The 22,615-nt window shown below is 41.4% G+C and overlaps 1 protein-coding gene across 2 annotated transcripts in view; it reads left to right on the forward strand.

Moving 5' to 3' along the window:
• Positions 1-22,615, forward strand: part of tshz2 (teashirt zinc finger homeobox 2) — a 39,504-nt gene that overhangs the window by 5,591 nt on the left and 11,298 nt on the right. Inside the window, exon 1 of one of the 2 annotated variants that reach the window (XM_026155116.1) lies at positions 11,843-12,003. The exons of the other annotated variant lie outside the window; for it this stretch is intronic. Within the exon in view, the coding sequence (XP_026010901.1) occupies position 12,003 (1 nt within the window). The 5' untranslated portion in view covers positions 11,843-12,002. Of the gene's footprint in view, positions 1-11,842; positions 12,004-22,615 lie in introns of those variants that run through there. 2 annotated transcript variants of the gene reach the window in all.

The following is a 22,615-nucleotide window of genomic DNA, read 5'->3' on the forward strand; positions in this document are numbered from 1 at the left end:
AAAATCACATCTGCTCAGGTTTCAGGGGTGGGGACCATCTGGGGTTCCTGCGCTGCTTTAGCTCAGCAGCAACGTGGCTGATAGTTTCAAGTAGAGAAAGATCCCCATTTAGATGTTTTTCACCGGTTCCTGTGTTAAAAGTTTACTTTAACTTATATCATATATCTTACAGTGATGTAAGATGCCCAGTAATGAATGAATATGACATTTCGCTTCAATATGCAAGCACCAAAAAAAAGAGAAAGCATTAATCTTAAGTTATCCGCGGTGTACCTGATTTGCTTCTTATCAAATCCTTAATGAGCTTCAATTAAGATTTATTATGCAAATTAACCCTCGGCTGCTACTGACTGCAGGAGCAGGAGCTATGACAATATTGTGCTAATGGTGTGATCTGTAACAATTACAAAGGTAAGCTGCCTTCACAGTGCATGCTCCACGAGCCTCTGCGAGGTCAGACCACTAAATATGCGTTCAGGTGTTCTGGAGGTTTGGAAAATTGTTTATCAAGTCTTTATCAATTAGTCTTTTAGATAGCAGTAGATAGAGATGTGATTGTTTCCCTGATATGCGATGTGTTCACAAGCATTGCTGCTGCTTATAGCTGCTTGTTTTTTTATAAAGTGTTTGCCAGTATATGTATTTATTTAGCTAAACTTAAACAAAGGAAGGCAAAGGGTAAAGGAAATCTGAGACTGTAAACCAAAATAAGTTGACAGAGCTTAAAAAATAGGCAGCCAGCTGTATTTATTAAAAATGAAATATTTTCAAAATAAAAAAAAATATTCAGCTGTTTGATTCCAGCTAAAATCAAATGCTCATTAACTGAGACTATTTCAGTGAATATTTCTCTCTCTCCGCCTCTTAAACACAAAAATAAACGTGCGGCATTGTTATTCCAACACTTAAGGCCTGGACAGGTAATGTGTCTAATTATCTCATCAAGTTAATTAGTGGAATTAATATTCATTACTTTTTGCTCTTGCGTTAGGAGCTTTCTTTTCACATTGAAACGAATGTCAAAATGTACACGTGCTGGTCATCAACTCAGCAACTTCACTCGTGCTTTTACAAGTTAGCTGTTCTGACTCAAAGATAATCAAATCGTAAGCTAGACACTAAATATCCCGTGGGGAGAAAAACAAAGAGCTCGGAATGACAGAACATCGTTAATGTCCATAATCTGCTCTGCAAACCCAGAACCTTATCAAGAGGCCCGCTCTGGACCCTGCAGTATTATCCACAGTATAGAGCATACCACCCACAAACACGCACCAAATAAGCACAGTGATGTACACTTCTAAGTGGTAATTACCTCATTAACTCAAAAAAGAAGAAAATGTCACAAGAAACTCTACATATTTATGTTAGTTGGGTTTTTTGTTTGTTTGTTTTCATTTCATTTTTATTTAATTACTTTGAGTGGCTGGGTTTACCTTCACCTTTACTGAGCTACACATTACAAGCAAAATTCAAAATGCTGGCACACAGCCAGGCTCAGTGGGCATGGGTTTCATTTGAACTCTGGATGGGACACATTAGTCAAGGTCCTGGTGGTCCTGCCACAGGAAATTTCAAACAGTCCGTTTCATGCATTCCAGCAAATCTTTATGTACAAAATTTTCCATTTTCTGCATTCATGTAAAGGGAATTTTTCTTTATTTATATAAACAAAATACATATTTTAACAACTATACCAAATAAATTGCAAATATTTGTCATCGTTTAAATAATCCTGAATCCTAAGACACTCCAAATACAGGCCTGATTCACTCTTCTTGCCTTTTTGGTGTATTTTGTTGGGGGAATCAAATAGTTTTAACGTGCATGTGGCACCTATTCATATTTCATGATTATCTATTCATGAGCAAAATTTCTGCTCATGTTAAAAATCTCTGCACGATGAAAACATGTGGCACATATATATCTTTGTTTTGTTTTCAAAGTAAAAGTCTGTGCAAACGCATTTCTTCTAAATATTAAGGAGGATGCATCTTTTGTGCCTCCCCCCGACTGAAATCCACACCTGTGCCACAGCCTTTGAGGTTATGACCAGAGGAATTGCTGCTGGACACTTTACTCTAGCACTGCATGAAGTTGTGAACCTTGCACCTTGTGTAACTTCATTTACCACGAGGCTGATGGCTTCCTGACAGCTTTATAGCCTACGTGTTTTATGAGTCGTCATGCAGCACAATTACATAGGAGCTAATTTGATGAATCAAGTCAATGTTCTGCCGGCTCTGTTGACCTTGGTGGCCTGTGATCGTCCGTCTCTCTTCGGGGGTCATGCAGAGGCTTTCGCATTTTGTACTATTCGGTTACAGTTAGGCAGACAAAGAAAAATAGAATTAACTCACACTTCTTATTATTGCCAATCAAGATTTGTAATGAGAAATTTTCTTGCCTTGTTTTAAATGTCTTTGGTAAACTTTCAAATGAATCAGTTAATTAGCCTATTTTGTATTCCATCGTATTGGAATGCAAAATGATTCCTGTGTTTCTGATCTTTTTCGTTTTAATACACATTATATAGACTCGGTTGTGGAAAACAAGCTGAAATGTCATTTGGAGGTATTTTGTAATCTTCATTCTATAATTAACTGCATTTAAACACTTTAAATTGTCTAATTTATACCGATGTGTTTCAGTGGCATGACCGCAGGGATCGAATGCCCAAAAAGCAATAAAAGACCTGGCCACAGTTAAGATGGAATAATATAATTTGAATTTTTGTGGATTTTATAAACTATCAAAACATCCCAAAAAATCTGCTGCAGTCAAACTGTTTTATATTTGAGTAACCACACACTGGTTAGACTATCAGACGGTTTAACAAGATTTAATCAAATGATTTTAATAGTCATCTTACGTATTACTTGTTACAGATACAGAAAGCTTAAATTATAAATTAAACACATAATGTAAAGTGGTGAAATAATAACTCATATTAGTCCCACTGAATTAGAAACCAGACAGCACTCTCATGATTCTGTGTTCTTAGTGCTTTCAGTGACGTTATCTAACAAACTCTTCTCGCACTAGAAACACTGATTTAGGGGAGTAGAAACTTCAGCTTGCTAATTAGCACAGCTTTCAAATGCTGAAAGGCTCATTTGACAATTTTTGTTAGCAGTAGACACGTTTTAATGTCAAACTGAATGTAAAGTGACAGGAATAAAGAGTTTGTTTTTTCTTCGTGGCGGGGGGTCCAGTGGATCATGCACTCTATTAAACACATTACCATTCGGCCCCGTGACACTTTGAGGTGCAGATTGGCTGAAACCTAAACGTGGTCGTGAATAAAGAATGACAGTAAAGTTTCCACTTTACTGTGTAACTAATATTTCGTGTGTTTTTTTTTTATTATTATGGTGATATTTCTATTTTGCGTTATTAAAACGGTCCCCAAAAATATTGTCAAATAAAAATCAATCAGTAAAGTGCTTCATTTTTCTCCACATACATAAAATTTGTCTATTTTTGTCGACTGAGTAATATTAGCCACAACCTAAGCATCCTGTAGATCTTTACAGAGCGCTAAGAAAGAATTTCCTTCTTGAAAGCATCACCGTCATCATCATGGGAGACTCCAAAAGTGGAAAAAATCAGAAAAACACAAGTGTTTAAAAAAAAAACCTTGGAAGCAGATACTGTTTACCTGTTTGCCATAAAACTAAGAGACATTGCTTGGTAAAAATACCAAACATTTTCTTTGTTTTAGCTTTACTGCTGTACCTAAACGGTGCCTGAGACTTGCACGGCATCGTGTTAAGAACCTTCTCCTTAGGGCTGTGCCTGCCTGTTTGTGTCTACAGTATGTGCTGAGCTAGTCTGTTGAAACAGCTTAATTGATACTCATTAAACAGCAGTGACAGCTTAGGTATCCATGATGAATGTTGAATAATTCTGTTGTACTTACAACTTGATTAAGGAGAAGCACACAACATGTCAGTGTTGTAGCCTATGGCTTGGTCTGTGTGCACTTACCAGCAATGATTTCTTATTGCTACCTGCAGTCTGCCTTTAAGTTAATCTCAAGCGTTTGTGTGTGTGTGCCTGAAATAAACAAGTTTTCAAGCACTACATAAACAAGTATTAGAATTTCGCACGAGGATTAAAAATAGTTTTTACTTCATTTGACTTTGATTGTGATAGATTTTGCAGAGAGTGCAACACCAACCAATATACTTCATCTATAAATGTGAATAATGTTGACTTTTCTTTGTGTTTATTCAGCCACAGTCTGGCATTTTCATACAATAATAAAGTCAATGGATGTCAGGCAGATGAAAAATGTGCATCTTGTATTATTTCTGTTAGAAATTAAAGGCAATTGGAATTGGTTCAAAATTGACTGTCTTTGTAATGAGTGCATGACGAATGGTATAATTTAGAGAAGAAAATGAATGCTAGGGAACCAAAAATATTATTCTGCAGCATTTTATATGCTGTGATATTCCATGAAGATGAACTAATTTCACTAAATACCACATAAAATCTACTCATAATATTTTTCTACAGTATCATAAAACAGTGAGGATCAGGTCACCGGGGCAGATTCAGATTGAGGCAGATTCTCAAGTTAGTGTGATTTGATTTTTAGCGCTGTCTGTTTGTCTTTCTGTCAGCTGCTTTACGCAAAAACTACCCGCCCGAATTCGATGAAACCTGGGGGAGAGGTGGATTATGGGAGAAGAAACAGCCTATTACATTTTGGGTTGGATCCGCATCACTTTCTTTTAAACTGGGAGACTAGGCACTGGCTTTGGTATCGGTCTGTGCTCTCTAAGTACCCTTCTAGGGTTTTGTTTGTTTGCTTTCTTTGACAGCCTTGGATGAATAAAAAAAAAAAAGCTACATTAAAATCCTTATCATTTTCAGATTTCGAGGCCTGCACAGCTTCTCAAATTGCTGACATCTGATTAAACCGACGTTCTGTTCCCATAAGAGAAAAGAAGCCTTTTCTCCATTTTGAGAGTAGATGAAAGAGGGGGAATTTCCGCAGAGGATGGATTTACAACTTTATCCTCACATGATTAATATTACACAGGGAAGTCTTTGTACAGGAAGCAGCATGTCTAATTATGGTCCAACTGTGTCTTGACTGAGAGCAAACAAAGAGGAACTGCACTGACACGTCACACAAACGGTTCATGCGGGTGCGGGGTGATGTCATCGTCACCCAGATTTCATGATGCTAAGCCCACAACTGATTGAGCAACGGCAGAAGTCTGGCTTTCAGTATACTACGTCCAGCTGGCGACTGCCTCCTAGAAACTCTGTGGGCATATGGGTTTAGCTTCAATAAAACCCACGGCCGCCGGTGACGTGCATTTCCTTCTTTTTCATGTTTTCAAGGTTACGCATTTCCACCAAACACATAACCTCACCACTTATGACCTCACTGATGATAACTACAGTATGTCTACATTCGCCGTACTGTTAGGAGCAGATGCAGATTCATCACGCTCGCCCCCTCTGCAAGAATTCCAGGGACTCCATGTCCTCCCACGTTTGCCTGTTCATCATATATCTCAGCCCAGACATTCAAGAGGTTGCTAGCCAGGCCAGCCATAAGTCTTCCTGTCCATCAGGACGGCACCGTGTTTCTCTGCCTGATTTTCAGCTGTTACTTGTAAACCAGAACAGCATTCTTTAGATTAACAGAGTGACAGGGAGGCCTCTAAAAGCAAACTATAATAGTATGATATGTTACAGTCATATTTTATGGCTTTTAGTGTGTGAGGTCGTGCATGTGCGTGTGTGCAGACAGATCAGCTTAAGGATCTAATAGGCCTGCATTGCACCTCGGGGAGTGTAGAAAATAATGGTGCTGTGTTACTGCTGTTTATCATTAGGTTGATAATGATAACACGTGCACAGCGCAGGAAACCTGGCCGCACCTGGCCATCGTCACAAGTGGACATCACGTGTGACGTCAAAAAAGTCAATGATATAGAACTAACTGTCAAAATAAGTTGTGTTCAATCCAAAACCGCTTAAGGTGTCAAGGACACGTTTTCCTCCTTCCCATATCCTGACAAACATTGAGTCAGCAATTGTCTGTTGTATTTTCAGTACTCTCATGCCACCCCCCCCCCCCCCCCTCCCCACCCACCCCCAGGCCATTTTAAAGTTGTAGAAAGTGGTCATTTTCTCTGTGTCAGTGGGAGGTCAGTGCTGTGGCAGTCAGCAAAGCTATTCGGTCTGGTGAAACAGAGTCTGTTGGGAACCTTAAAGACATTTTGTCCGGTGTAGTCGCCTCTCACTGTGTGTCTTCACGCCTGTCGCTTTGTACTCCTTGTGCTCGTAGAAAGTCTAAAAGAGCTCGAAGCATTTGTTGGATTGCTTCCAGAGCTCCAAACTTTTATTCTTGACACCTAAGACTACCCAGCTGTCAATTTTAAACCTGCTTATTAAACTGGCATATATGAATCTTGTCGAATATTTCCATTTGCACGGCTTTACTCCGTCTGTGTGGTCATTTGTCCTTGTGTCAAAACTACTTCTTGTTATACCCAGCTCCTATTCAATCTGAATACCTACCTGTCCTTGCAGCTCCCTGTGTTGGTGACTGACATGTCCTCTCTGTGCTGCGTACTGTATCCCTGGTAACTGTCGCCTGGGGCCCACTCACTCATCCCTAAAATGTAACAGAGGTCACACACAGATCATTGCTTTAGCCAAAGGCCCTGACTTTAATACAGAGTGACCTGCACAGGACACAGCGGTACAGCAGCTGGTCAGTGATGAATCTGGAAACCTGCTCCATCATCAGTATTATAGAGAGTTTGATTGTGTGGAAACCTGACCTGGATGAGAGTGAAAAGCAATCCAATAGATGAAATACTAACATTAATATAATATTATTTTGATATCAAAGAAATATTAAAAAATAAATAAGACAAGATTTGGTCACCTACTAGTGAATATTTATTTGCTTAAACTATGAGTAACTACAAAAAATCTTCTGTATTGTACAAACCACGCTGACTTAAAATAGTTATATTACCCTGATTCTGTCCAAAAGTATTTAAAGGTGACCGCTTTGTAGTTGCAGTTGCTCATGGTACTAATGGCACACTAAGTAAGCCATGTCTGATTAATTAACTAATTAAAGCTGAAGATATCAGTTGTCATCTAAGTGATCCTTTTGACAGCTCCCCATCTGCACTATAGCTAAAGAGCTAACATTAGTTAACGTTGTAACTGCACAGATTGAGATGTTAAACGAAGGCTCAGCATTACATGTGTGGAGATCCAGATTAAAAAATTACATTTTTAGGTTTATATCTATTTAAGAATGTCATCGACTGTTGTTTAAATACTAAAAATACACAGTAAGCTCCCATGAGATTTTTTTGTAGTCTTCTCAAACATGAAAATGATGCACTCTCTGTGAAATATTGAGACGGGACTGATTAATTTTAAACATTGATTAAAAAAACCCAAATACGCAGGTTAATTGTTTAAGCTGGGCCGTCCGGCTGATGCTTACGTGGTTAAAATCTTGGGAAATTCTCCAAACTTTTCAGAAAAGCAGTAGTATTGTGACTTCTGCTTGTTTTCATAGGTTTGGGTTTTTCAGACCTGATGCAGTCTTCCTCGGTCTATTGAAGTGACAGAAATATATGTTTCAAGCATTTTTTAATTTCACATAACTTTTCCTCCCACTTTAATTTCGACATGCCCGTAACAGTCACCGAAGAAAGCCAGCCGGTATTTTCCATATGTGCGAGATCTTCGAGTAATCTATAATCTTTGGTACAGCACTGGCTTGCGGTTTGAGTGGGGTCAACATCACCCTGCCCTTGTTGCTGTCTAATCAGTGTGTGTGTGTAGATGGTGCTGTAGTGGAGGCGAAAGCAGTGAAAAGAGACATCTGCTTCAAAACTTCTTTGAAGAAGTTGTTTTGAGCCTTCTGCACCTCCTTTCTGCATAGCCTCGCCTCTCATACTCCCTTGCTTTCTGCAAACTCCGTCCACATATTCCCTCGCCTCCTGGATGTGACACCATCTGTCCATGTGAGCCAAAAACCTACGCAAGTCCTTTCGAAGTTTGTTAATCACTCGTCTTCTTTCATGTACGTTTGGCTCTTACGTCAGCGCACCGTAATCTCGTTCTTGCCTAACTGCCATTGTGACCACACAGAGTGCAGACAGGGCCCATTTTATCTCACGCCATGAATATTTCCTAAACCTAAACAAGCAGCGACGGAAAATGGATATAACAATAAAAGAAAACTGGAAAGTAGTTAAGTAAGTACTTCTAGCTGTTAGCAACAGGAAGATGGCGCAAATGACCTTGCATGCTTAAATGGCATTAAACATCCCATAAGTAACCTCATCATTATGAAAAGTTGTTACATTACACTTCATCCATATCTTATTTTGTAATTTCATCTTATGAAATGTAGTTTAGCTCAGTCCTTTTACATGCTGCATGTACTTTACCGCCTTGAAATCTGTTCTAATCCCTAACCAGGAATTCCCGTCTCCCTCAGTGAATTAGCTGTTGATGTGGCGGATCAGTTTTACCCAACTTCCAGGGGGCGTCCTGACTCTCCAGCCTCACTGAGGCTGAGACTGATCTTCGGCTGCTGCCTCAGTGTGTCTAAACACTTCTATTTTTCTAAAGCCTCGCCTGCCACATCCTCACATGGCACAGCGAGGCGAATAGCACTCGTTGGTGCTATATGACTATTTACAGAGTGTGATAACGAAATGTATCTCTTCATTCTGAGACTTGTGACTGAGGGTGACTTTGTAGTGTTTACACAGCTACTTTCAGATTGTCCCGCTGAAATATGAGAATTAACCTGAGGTGCCACACGGGACTGTTTTAGTTGGAGCTTATTGACATCTTTGTGTCTTTAAAAAACACTCTTTGTATCAGTCGGATTTCTACTCATTGAAATTTAGCTCGCTAAGAGAGAGATGTTGCAAGGGTCTTTAACTCATCAGCCTCTGAGCGAGCAACCTTTTTGTATGTATGCTTTCTTTCTTTGAGTTGTTCCTGGGTTTTTGCATGTGTTACAGTTGTGTTTGCATGTGTTTCTTACATGCTTCATGGCAGCCCTCACACCCTGGCAGCGACCCAGCTGAAAAGTTCCGGTACTGTCCAGACGCATCCTTTAGGGACCTCATCAGCCCCTGAATTTCCTTCCCCTCACGCCTGAGGGCATCCATATTCATTTCCTCCTCTGATTTGGGGAAAATGATGAAAGGCTGGCTTTTTTCCCATCTCTTATTTCCTGCCAAGGTTGCCTGCATTTTAATGCGACGTAAATCTGCAAAGACCTGCAAACATGCTCCCATTTGGACATGGCCAGTTCCATGTTATTAGTATCATGCCATATCAAAAAAAAGGAAGTCCCAGGGTTGTTAATGTTATTGTAATACGATTCCTTAAAACTTTAGTGTGCATCAGTACGATAATCCATTTTGTTATAAATCTAGCTCGTAGTTAGGCTCAATTACTCCAATTTCACTGTAAGCTGTATTTACCTGTCTTTTCCATAGGTCTGTTTCTCATAAAATGAACATTTCATTCACTCCTAAGTTATGAGTGCTGGATGATATCATGGAGATAACTGCACTGGTTTGAAATAAACCTGTGATTAAGCTGGTGGGTGGGTATTTACTCTTACCGGAGACAGGAAATGAATGTTAATGAAAATAACAGTCGCGTACAGTAATAACCCAACTCTGTAATTATTGGCATGCTTTGATGATGCCATATATACTCAACACACACATGCGCCTACTTAACTAAACCTCAGGTAGACTATTAGCTCCACTAGCAGGATCCTGCCCTCCGCTATGCACAACAGTGCTCAGGGTGGGGAGGCCTTGCCCAATGAAGGAGCGGGCTTTCAGTTGCCGAGACAACCCTAAACACACATGTACACAAAGGAAAGGTCCCACTGTGAGAGAGGATCATCTCCACCTCTGGCTGGATAAAGAGCGCTCCACACACTGGAATGCACTCCTGCCCTACAGGCGTATGCAGCAGTGTGTATATGCAGTTCGCAAGCATCCCACACACCATTCATGGAGTTTATACTTACACCCAGAATGCTGTGTTTGTGTTTCCCTGTATTTAACAGCAAAGCACATTAACAGGTATTAGAAAAACAGCACTGTTTTTTGCTTGAAATACGAGGTGAGATTCTAGCTCCTAATAACAAATCTGAGATTTGTACCAAACACAGGAAGTCGACCGTAATAAATTATTAATCACGAAAAGCTGTTTTCAGACATTTAAAAAAAAGAAAAAAAAGAATTATTATTACAAAATTGAATCTGAAGACTTGCCGTTTTGTCTCGTGTCGTCACCGCGACAGCTCACTCTCAAAGATGGCACTTGATGGTTTTCACTAGTGAATTTAGAGCGCTCAGAACTTCATCCGTATTGTTTGGCTTCAAATCTGGGCCACATATGATAACAGAATTATCCCTCTCTACAGTAAGCGTGTGGAAACTCATGCAACGGTCTGTCATCTGAGGTCTGCAAGATGCAAAATAGCTTGTGGCTGTGGGTGTCTGATAGACCTCGGTTTCTTTTATGGTGCAGCTTCAACTCTACGCAGAGAGAGTGTGGGCATGTATCACTCTGACCCAAACACACTTTTAATGCTGACTGGTGCAGCAAAGTAGTTTGTGTATTGCAGCCGGTGCCTCTTTCACCATGAGTGCAGGCTATATTTTGGTTGACGTGGTGTCACCTGTGCATTTATATAATGCCTTTTCAGAAAGTTAATACACTTTGTGTGGCTGCGGAGGCTGCGCTTTTGTTAGAGTGTTTGAGCGGTCAGAGCCAATTAAACTGTTTTAAATGGGTTAACTTTTTCCACATTTCTTTACATTAATAAAATTCTTACTCTAGGCTGTGCAGGTCAAGTTGCTCCAGGATTACACACACATATATATATATATATCTATAAAGGAACTTAATGTTAGGCCATCTGGAAAATACAGCTTTTAAAGAGGGTGAGTAAAACTTAAGCGCTGCAAAGGGACACAATTCAGCTAATTGTAAACAGCTGCAGGTGATATCACCCTTCAGACTACAGACAAAGCAGGGGTAAAAAGTCCTACTGAAAAGCTCTCAATTTAAAAGAACACTGCAATCCAGTCTATCCTACTGAGGAAAATATAAAGTGTCTGTTTTAACAATAAATGTTACCAATTTACTCTGTCCTCAAGTGACAAATGTTTTTTTTGCAAACATTCAGGCTTTTGCACTGCAACATCCTACAGGCAGAAACCCCTACTGAAAAGCCCATTAGAATCAAATGAATGTCAAATTCTGCTAAGTGTTTGCACATGACAAACATCTAACATGGCTAATTGCAGATAAGTGTCAGGGTGAAATGTGTTTTGAGCCTAGGATGGTGCAAAATGGCGTTGTGTATTTCTGTTTTAGTATAGTAGTGATAAAGCCGAGGTTTGGAGCAAATGTGCCACGAGATTTCCTTTAGAAAAGCAGAAACGTTTGTCTGCATCTTCAGTGTTTGTCAGCGTTGAGTCATTGTGGTTGTTAAGGTCATTTAAGAAAGAGCAAAGTTAAACGCTTCTCATGTCTCATGACCGACATCTGCATTTCTTGTGAAAATCAAAAGAAAGGCACATACTGCACAGACTGTTTGTAACAAGAAAACAAGTCCTGGATTTATTTTCCTTACACATTCGGTGCATTATGAATTAGGGTGTCTGCAGGTTATGAAACAATTTATTCATTTCCCTTAAAAAGGCCTCAGAACCTGTTAAAATTTTTAAATTTTATTTACCAAGATCTTGATTTCTTTTTCTCTTGCCTAAAGGCAACAGAGTTAGTTAAATTTTTTTTATGTGTCAACTGTCAAGTGACATTACACATCCATACACTTCATGTGAGCCTGGTGTGATCGTTGATTGTCTGCACACGAGTCTGTTCGGTGCTTTTTTTATTTTGCTGCTGCCAGCTACAATAGCAGCTCATTAACTCATATATATGTAAGTATGTGTCACATCTTCCAAAACTTCACCAAAATACTTTAATTGGTTAATCCAGTTAAACATTATCTGAGTGTAGGCTACGCTTAGTGAATAATTATATATAGATGTGAAAATTGGATGTAAAAAGTCAATATGTTTGTTGTTTATTTAAATAAATTACAGACCTTATTAACTCTACTTGGAATTAGTTGGAAAAAAAACATTTTTTTTTGCAATTAGTTGATTATTTGATGATCAGAAATAAACTATAATTATATTAATAGATTCGTTAAGCAAAACATTTAAAAAAAATCCCCCTGCTGTGATTTTCAGCTGTTACTCTAATGCTATTTGAATTTTGAATAATTGATCACTTAACCAAAGCAGTTTAACAAATAGATTCACCGTCGTGCAGCCTTAGTCTGTTACAGTTTTTTTTGTCTCAGCTGTAATGACTCCCCGTATTTCACATTGTGTTCCCGTGTCTGTTTGTGCTGGAGTTGTAGAGCTTCAAGTGCTGTAGTAGTGCGACTGGGCACCATCTTGTGTCCTGAGCAATAGCAGCAGGCTGTTCCGTGGCAGCACACCAGCTGCCTGTAGTTTAGGGGAAGAGGCACTGGGCTGGCCTATCTCAGATTTGGGTCTCTGAGTTATTGACCCTCGTTGATAAACCCCTCTGAATGACACGGGCATAATTCAGCCTAAAAGTTTGCACTGTCACCGGGATGAGCTCACTGTCTTCGCTGAATATATGGGTGCAATTTTCGAAATAGGTTTATAGCAATTCTTGAGAGAGGAGGGCGAGATAGTGATATTACTGACTTTATCACTGCAGCTGAGCAGCATCTAGCACCTCGGTATCTCTCTATCCCTCCACTGTAGAGCGGTGAGGGATCACAAAGCACATACATTGTCTGTATTACTAAAGCAAAAAGAAAAAAACAGAGTCCAGCTCCTAATGGGGGGGCAGGGAAATGATATGTCATTATAACAGTAATGCTCTATTATCCGCTCTTATCATACACTTACATGTTTTTTCTTCCCTCTGGTTGGGTTTTACATTTACTTTAGTTGTATCCTAACTCAATAAATGTTGCATTGTTTGTCTTCTTGCAAATGGATCTTGCTCAGTGGCTATCTGGATAAGCATGTGGTGTGTGGTGCGTTTTATCAGATGGACAATTTGCTTTGAATTAGTATTCAAGTGCAGTTTCTTATGTTGCCATTAAGGGCTCACTTTACTGATTTCCTTCTCAAGTGATATAATATGTGATCTAATGTGTAATTTAAGGACGTGATCAAATTTTGTTCAAACTTGTCTGATAGATGTGATTTTCAGTGTTCCGTCTCTATATTTATCCTAAAAATGACTTCTTGAAGTGAGTGAAATAGAATCACACTGAATGTAATTAAATAATGTGAGACTTGTTAAGCAATAGACAAAATAATGAGTCATTCTGTCTATAAACTGCACCTTTAATCCCATTTAATTTTTTCCCCCTCCATCAGGCTGCATTCTTAATGTATTTTGTCAGTGTAATGTGAACAGCTCATTGTTGAAAATTCACCGAATCTCTTTTCTTCCTTCTTCCTTTTTTCGTTTCACGTGTGGAGACAGAACCTGAACCCATAAGAATCTAATATACTGAGCCCAGTATAGTGCATCCCATAAATTGATTTTGACCCAGCCTTTGAACAAAAGGAACACTGTTGCATTGCCATCCGCGGCTGATGCCACTCCCTCTTTGGCTCACGCTGAATACTCTCCTTTAATAGTGTGATGGGTGGTAGCTGACTGAAAAAAGTGCCTTATTTAGTTGGTTGGGGAGAGGTAGGCAGAGCAGGGATGGGGTTTCTGTGACTGGCACCGATCAATCACTCTGTGAGGGGAAGCTAATGAAGCAGGCTATGGTTTATTAAAGGGTTAGCAGAGAAAAGATTACTGCAGGGCCCAGGCTTCCCAGAAGCCCAGTGAAGGAGGATACAGTGCATCGCTAATGGTTAGGGGCTAGCCGTAAAGCAATCAAGGTGTTTACTATAATCTGGCTCCTATTATGTGATCTATTATGTGGGTGTGAATAAAGACGGTGTTGAAATGTGTCTTTTGGTTGAAGTTGAAGACAAAGCAAACATTACAGCGCTAAAAATCTTGCTGTTTGCGATCAAATTGACACAATCTGGGGATGCCAGATTGCAAATTTATGGTATAGAAAACACAATCTTTCACAACATGTGACCTCTGCCAGTTTGCCGTTGTTTTGGCATTTGAAAATAGAGCCCTGATTTAAGGCAAACACTCGTCGGATGAAGTCAGTAAAATAACCTTATTCTGAAGAAATATGAGCACGGTGAAACCGAGGCACTCTCTCAGATAGTTTGAAAGACAAATGAGTAGCAGGGGAGTGAAAAATGCAAAGCAGATGTTTTTCTCACCGTTTTTAATGGCAGCAAGACATTACTGATGCCATTACAGAGACCTTTTATGGCTTCTTTTAATCCCCTGGCCTGCCTGAGGAAAGGAACCCCTTGTGGTGCAAAGTAGCCTCTTTACTTCGGAACGACAATTTGAACCCATTTCCAACTCACTTCCCTAATCTGCCACAGGGTTTTACATGGCTTCCTCTGTAATTATTCTGCTCTGAAATCAAAGGTAAAGAGGCATTAAAATGCACCTCCTAGGTAAACATATGCTGCTCATCATATAGGGCTTCACTCAAAAGTGTCTTCAGTAACAAATAGTTCCAAAATCCTGCAGCTTGGGCATAGCTTTGCCTCCCTGCTGCAACTTATTTCGGTCATTTGGTTCACATTTTCAAAACAAAGCAATGCCTTATAATGAGATCCGATAACTGGCTTCTAACTCCGGTTGCACATTGGAGGGCTTGATTTACATAGAGTGTAGCGGCCGTTGTCTGCTTCGTGCATCAGGCCTAACCTGTAAAGCTCAGAGGAGCACTTACAGGGGTCTGGTTAGGGGCTAAAAATGAGGAGGAGATGAACTATATGGCTCCGTCCCGCAGTCCAGCCGACAGTATATCAGCGGAATCGCAGCTGCATGGGTGTGTATGTGTGAACGCTCTGCCCATAAATATCTCCCCCAACCCCAGCCCCCCCCCCCCCCTCAACCCACCCCAATGGGGCCTCTCTGATGGTGATGGCGAAAGGATGTCGCTGTCTGGGTGATTGAGTGCTGCTGGTCCTGGCCCTGGGCACATCCCTGCGCTCTGAGCCCAAGTGGGAGGCCTACTGCTGAGCGCTGGCCTGAAGGGACTAGCCTGAAGGCGAGCAGCCGCACAGCAGCAGGATGTGCCTCTCCTTCTGTCTCTGACAGAAGAACACCAACTTGGTGTAACAGCTTCATTCGCTATTACCGGAACAGGCAGTGGAAAGTATTTAATTAGCCTAATGTTTTTAGTTTTAAAGTAATCTATCTATATGATGTATCTTATATTTATATATACATGTACAGCAGCCTTATCTGAACTTGCACCCCATCTCTCTAAGCCGTTGTCATCCTCGCTCACTCAGAAATCTGAAATAATCAAGGCGCAGTAATTAGCCTCACTTGCTGTATTGTAATTGGGGGCAGAAGGAGGTTGCTCAGTCTATATTTTTCCCCTCTTTGGTAATTGCAGACTTTAATGTGCCCTCTGTTTAATTTCTATATATGTACACATATATGGAAGCTGGTTCCCATAGATGCCGCTGTTATTTCAATGCCGTGGCTCATGTGCCTTTCATCAGTCATCAGAAGCTCCAGCGTTTTTGAGAGAGGGGAGAGTTCATTTTGGAAACCCACTGTCTATTCCCTTTTTGGGTTTCAGTGCCGTCAGCCTTCCCACTGCCTCCACCATGAGATCCTTGACACTGTCCAGGTCCGTCCTACTTGGCAAGAGGGAGAGCTACAGAGAAAGGCAGAGTTTATTTCCTGTTCTTGTGAATCATATATCAGTACAATTCCCCTCTGTGCTGTTTGGCAACGGCGGAATGACGGGTGTCATTTATCATACGGACTGAAAGAGGCTGTGGGAAAAGGGATTTGAATTCTTCTGGAAGTGTGTGGACTCTCCTTAGCGGTGAATCATTAAACGGAGGAGTTTTTCAACAGGGATATGAGTAACTCCTTTGCACAGCTACTTTGTTCCCCTGTTTCACTGGCTGGCTCAGTCATTAAAAGTCTCAAAAATAAGATTTACTGGTTTTATATAAATTGTGAAGGGACATGGCATTTAACTTGTAATTGGGGATTTTGTCCTGCTGAATCCATTAAGTCACTCTTCAGTCTTTGGTTTGATGCAGCTTCGTGCTCCCACTTTGCAAGAATTATATTTAAGCTAATTTGAATTTACAAATTTGATTAGCACTGCATTTGTCAGCTTCTTGTTGTCCTGCTAAGTGATGACATTTTCATCTTCACCATACAGTTATTTTCTTCCTCCTTCAGGTTCTGTTGACTGGTATTTAAGATTGTGCTTTATAAACATTTTGTGTTCCTTTGGATTTTTCTCTTCACTTGTCAGGGACGGTTACTATTTCCCACATTTTGAGCTGGGTGATCAAAGAAAACGACTTTTGATAAGGCTGTCACCAGCTCTTCAGCTGCACTGGCAGAAATAAACGTGTCAAGCTTTAACTTATCCTCTGAAAAACATACTCCCAACCCCTGCTGCTCTAATTGAGTGTAACTCCCAGAAACCTGTGAACACACATGCAAAACTGAGCAGATCATAAATCAGGCTTCTATAGACAGCCGCTGCCCCCATCCCTCCCCAAAGGAGCTACTGGTTTCCATAAGCTGCCCAGAAATCAACCTCTCCTTTATGATATTTTTGCACCCACCATTCTTGGGTTTTTTTTTTTTTGTTCTGAAAGTTAGTTGAAGTCCTCATCACATGAAAAGTGTCAATAAGGTATTGTATAGGGAAATGGTTCTTGGTGTGTTTCAGCTGTCAGCAACTGTTAGCTGTCTCTCATGTGCAGATCACAAAGTTAAATGTGCTGTCAGCAAGTCCTCAGCTAGAAATAGACGTGTTGAGGTTAGCCTGAGAAGCACCGCCACCCCCTGCTGCCCAGTAGAATGTGGATCCATCAAACAACGTGAACACATATCAAATCTGAGTGTAGAGGTGTAATGAAGTACATTTTCAGGTTTCGAGGTGTTTGTATCTGCTATAAAACAAAACGATTCAAAGCTGCCTTTGGTCTGTCTTTGTGTAGATAAAGATAAACTCCATTGAAAAACACCTCTGATATCGATGCTATTTTGTAATCTTTACCTTTAAAGCTGCAGCTTTATTCAATGCAGAGGTCTGGACTGCCTTCCGCCTTGCGGAGGGTAATATTTTGATGTTTTCTGAACCCAAGCTCTGAGTGCATGACCCCTCCCAGAGGCCCTGAGTCCCGGGCCAATATCTTGACATGTTAGCCTGCCACCGCCTGCTAAAGAAGAGTGTAGATGCCCCTGAGGTAAATGAAAACATTTGGTTCTTGCCAGACCTGTTCACATCTCAGCTGGGCCACATGAGCTGGCAGGTGACGCGTGTACTGAGGAGAATCGGAGACCGCAGCGGTGGCCTACTTCTTTTCTCCCACACAGGCCGTCTAGGCCACAACCCAGAAACACAGATGAATATGTTCTTGGCTCAGAAAACACCCTGGTGAAACTGACAAAGACTGACCCGCATCCAGGTGAAATTCAGGCGCATTCTTAGCCTTTTTATGCTTGGGGATCTCTTTCATTCACCACAGTGGAGCACAGACCAGCACAGCGCTCGTCTGTTTTTGAATCCTTCTTCTGGGTCAGTAGTTCCTCACCGTTGTGTCTCAAGTTGATAAAATCCCCTCGTTAGTGAATTTAGAGGTTTATTTAGTGGCTGTGCATCATCCTCCTTTTTGTTCGGTAATTTTCAGAAATAGACTTGACATTGTGTCACCATCTCATATCAACAACTGCAATTACCACACAATCCACATGCAGGTCCCACGGGGGAGCGTGATTGCAATTAAAAGCATGGGGCAAATGTTAATTAAGTAAACTACTTCAAACTGGAAACAGCGACAGTTTTAAATGTTTTTACTTTTAACCTTGCACTTCTTTTTCACTCCCGTTTATATTCAGAGCCCGGTGCAAATTAGAAATGAGACACAATTTCATTTTTTTTTTAGTTTCCTTACATTCCAAGCTCTGAAATATTTCTACATTTTTAATTGCAAATTTAAAATGAAATTAATAATTTGCCACCTCTGCGAGGTTGCTCGCACTTCCAATTGAAGCTTTTTCACGACCTACTGCTGTTGGTTCATGTTGAAATGTTGTTCAGTTGACTTGAAGACTGGTGCTGGATAGCACTGCAGTTCACCGGGTTATTAAATCAGAGGGAATAACAGGCCAAGTTCTGGCCATTCTTGTGATTGATGAGCCAAGCTTTATTTGCTGAGGCGGTGTGTTTGTTCCTGTGTAATTGTCTACCAGATGGCTAAGCTAACTGTTCTTAAATGCCTTCAGACCTGCAGGGGTCCTGGGTCTTAACATTTCCCCTGCTAATGACATTATGCCTGCAAACATCTCATAGTTTTTCTTTTTTCCCCCTTAACTTTTCTGATCTCTAATGTGCAGGATCAAAATGACTTTGCGAGGCATTTAGCTCAAATTATTTCCTCTGTACAATTCTGTTTTTAATTTCTTCAAAGTAGATGTTTTCTAATCGCTCTGTTGGTAAACTCCTTTGCGAAAATGAGCCCACTCATCTCGAGAGAGAAGGAGAGGGAGACTGAGTGAGAGAGAAGCAGGCCTCCACTTTACCTGTGAGGAGTCAGATTGGAGGAGAAAATGGATCTAGGTGGCAGTGCGAGTCATCAATCACAGCCCCTCAAGGGGAGCTGCAGCTAAAGCTGCTCTGAAGTGCTATCTGTCAGCTGCTCCGATCCAGCCGGGGGACCAGAAAGGGGCCGTATCGCCACCCATCAGCTCATACCCAGCACACAAGCGCCATGTAAACATGTGCAGGTGTGCCTGTCAGAATAACCCTCGTCCCAGTTCACAAGGTCATGCATATTTTCACAAACGGTCACCGTTAGGACGTATCCTCCTTCTTGGTGATTTTCGAAGAGATGCTGCGCTTCCTCTAATAGATTTTTGATTGTTAACAGTGGTGGGTGGTTTATTGTAATTTAAAAATGAGCGTGCCGCTTTCCTCCGTCCCTCCCATTCCAATCCCGGATAAAGCCACCAAGCGCTTCTCAGCCAATGTCGAGCCGCGTATGTCGATACCTCTCAAGATGGATAGTTGTTCTGCATGCTTATTGATTCGGCACAGGCCAGAGATATAAGTATCATTTGTCATTTCTGGAATTATTTGGAGTCCTAGTTAAAACCCAGAGTGGGGGGAGATGGTCGTGCCTTGGGGGGGTTGGTAGTTGGTGGGGGAGCAGCGAGTTGTCTGGGCTTTGATGAATGACTGCATGGGTTTTTGGTTTTTACTGCGAGCGCCGGGGCCCTTTAGCTGCTATTTGCTTTCACTATGGTCCAAGAAAAACAATGCGATGGGTCCAAGGACTGAGCAGCATCGTCCTGTCATGTAGTGTAACGCAGCGAGCAGGGTGGTCCAGGCAGAAGAGTCAGGAGGAGGCTGGGCCTTGGACAGTGCATGCTGCTTTTCCAAAAGCCCAGTAGGTTATAAGCCTTCCTGCTGCTCTCTAGTCCCAGCTGCCGGCCTTGAAACACATGCAATGAATTTGAATATTTACTATTCAGAATTTACAGTGTAATGACAAACAGATCTCAGTCTTTAAAAAAACATACAATGGGGACGAGGAGGGATGTTATGTGGTAACAGTAGCCCCAGCTTATCCCCTGCGACTTTGATTATGTCCCATTTTAGGCAGCAGGCCAGCAGCAGAGCTGGCTTCATTACAGTATGGATCATCTTTTAAGACCGTTTAAGATCAAAGAGAGCTATCGGCCATTAATGACACAGACTCCAAGAAGTTCATTATGCTCAATCCATTTGATTCATTCAGCCGAACAGTCAGTTTTCAGAAAAGTGGAGATTTATTTTCTTCTTTTGTAAATGTAATGAAATTGTTTCATTTCCATTTCGGAGCGCAACTTGAAAGTTGAGTCAGACTGTTTTGGAGTTTGGTGGAGGAAAAAGTGTTTAACAGAGGAACATGTTTAACAGCAACAAAAGAGGAGAGAAGAGAAACCCCCGACACGTGAATGACAAGTAATTATTTCTCTTGTCCATCAAACTGTGTTTTGATGCAGGGATGCGATCAAACATGATATGAACAATCTCAAGCCTTCAAATGAAAATGATTCTCAAATCGTGCGAAGCCGGAGCGCGAGCTTTTGTGTTGAGCCGCTGCATGAATCATTCATAAATGTGCGCATATACATGAACACGCGCACTCGAGCGCACTGGGCAGGGCACCCTTTTCTGCTGGACCAATATTATTGCCACAGCTTTTCAATGTTAGATGACCATTGTGTATTCATTTCCATTTTGGCTTGCCAAAATGTCTTCTCACAGCAGGACGGGGATAGAGAGGGAGAGAGTGACAGCTTTGTGTGTCTTTCAGTGTTTGCTGCTGAATATCCCTATATGCACTGGGCTGACCGGCTGCCCCCTGATCTGGGGACAGCGGACTAGGCCAGCCGCGCCGTCTCTTCTCACACTGCCTCAGAAACACTCGTGATTATTAGCAGCTTTACAATGCGCTAACCTAAACTGGGTTATAATAAGCCTGAATAATTAACGACGATCGCGGCGTTATGGTGTAGTTGTAAGTATTAATTTGTAGCAGGCACATGCTCGCTACAGTATGTCACGAAAGAGGGTATTTGCATTAGTGGGGCAGTCTTCTCCATTTTGTTTGCCAGAGCAGCGAGAGGACAGACAACAGGGGCCCGGCTTAATCCCTTTGGAGAACTAGTGCATGAATTGATATATCCTCCTCTCTCTCCGTCTCTCGCTCTCTCTCTGCCCCCCTCGCTAATGTCTTTCCTAGAACTTGAACAAACAGCCAGTGCGTGTAGAACACATAAGACAGATGTTTAGGATTACTTTCACCTCATTGCTCTATTGTGTGCACTTTAAGGGAGCTCAGCTGATGTGGAATGCCACTCATTCAGGCTCTCTGCTCTTACAGGGCTCCTCCTGCTTATCAAAGTGCCATCTGCACTCAAGACAGAGCTACACAATGTTTAAGAGTGGGATGCTGGGAAGATGGATTCAGTGTTTTTGGGTAATAAGACTTTTATACGCTAAAACCGACACAGTAGCAGTGTATGCAATTACTGGTGGTTAGCTTTTGTCCATTTTTGTCTTTTAAGAAACACGGCTGTTTGGTGGGGGCGCCGGATAAGAACCCTCTTTCTCCCCCACATCCCCCTCATCTCAGTGTGTGTTTACAGATGTAGAAACAAATGGGCCAGACACATATTGATATTTGTTGAGGGGTGACATTATCTTTTAGCAGAGCACTTATCTAATCTGGCTGCTGTGGGAAGCTGGAGGAAGTGGCTATGGGACGGGGGCCGGGGATGCTGCATCTTTAATTACCATTGATATCGCAATAGAGAAAAGAGGGGTAGAGGAGCATAGCCGGGGGGAGGCTGGGTGAGGGGGAGCTGAGAGAGGGAGAAGACCCGTGTTCACTTTTTAATTAAGGCTCCGTAGTGTAACTCGTCAATGTACATTATTGGAAGAATGAACGTCAATGCCATTGCTTTTTCTCCCCCTCCTTTATCTCTGTCAATGATTCAAAGACATGATTTATGGTTCGTCTCCGTCTTTCAGGATCATCCATCAAGCGCTGGCTCTGCCGCAGCGCCACCCGTTGTAAATCATTCTGAAAGCCTGTCACTCATTTCCATTAACCGTTCCTCTGTCGCTCTGGTCTCCGCCTCCCTCAACCTCCTTTTTTTTCTCCCCCTTTTCCCACTCCTTTCTCCTCCCCCCTCGGTGCACAACCTACAGCCACGCAGGGTATCAGTTCCGTGCCGCTGCTTCGTCCGCCTACCTTCTTTTCAATAAATTAACCACTTTCTCCCATGCAATGAATAAAAAGGCTCTGCACTCGTCTTGCAGTCGGCACCTACTCCTCCTCCATTATAGCCGAACACCTTAGAAATGTCATGCCGCTGACTCGTAGGCTAAATGAGGATATAGCGCAGAGAAAATATTTTTGTTGCACCGACTTTTCCAGTGGCAATATTTGAACAGCTTTGATATGTTTGGAGTGTTTTATCAATGAACGTATTTCGCGCACGTATAGGGCGCTGCGCCTGGCTTTATTATGTTTCCTTCATTGTGGATGAATTTGCCATTTATGCTTTCATTCGGAAAAGTCTAACAGTTAATGGAAACAATATTATGTCTGTAATTATTTCGTGCAGTAAAAGCACCCTTAGTCCAGCTATTAAAATGCTGTTGGTTTTCTGTAAATTCTACCAGTAGCTTAATTCAGACACTCTCACAATGACTGTAGTCTTTAACCAGTTTTTATAGAAACAGGTCTTATGAACAGAAATAATTGGCTCAATGGAGTGACTGTCAATCTCTTACAATGGTTGATGTGCCTGCTCTGGGGAGCCCAATTCACTGGCTTCTTTTTTCATTCTAATCAACATC

Source organism: Astatotilapia calliptera, chromosome 20 (genome assembly GCF_900246225.1).
Source record: "Astatotilapia calliptera chromosome 20, fAstCal1.2, whole genome shotgun sequence".
In the NCBI taxonomy this organism is placed as follows: Eukaryota; Metazoa; Chordata; class Actinopteri; order Cichliformes; family Cichlidae; genus Astatotilapia; species Astatotilapia calliptera.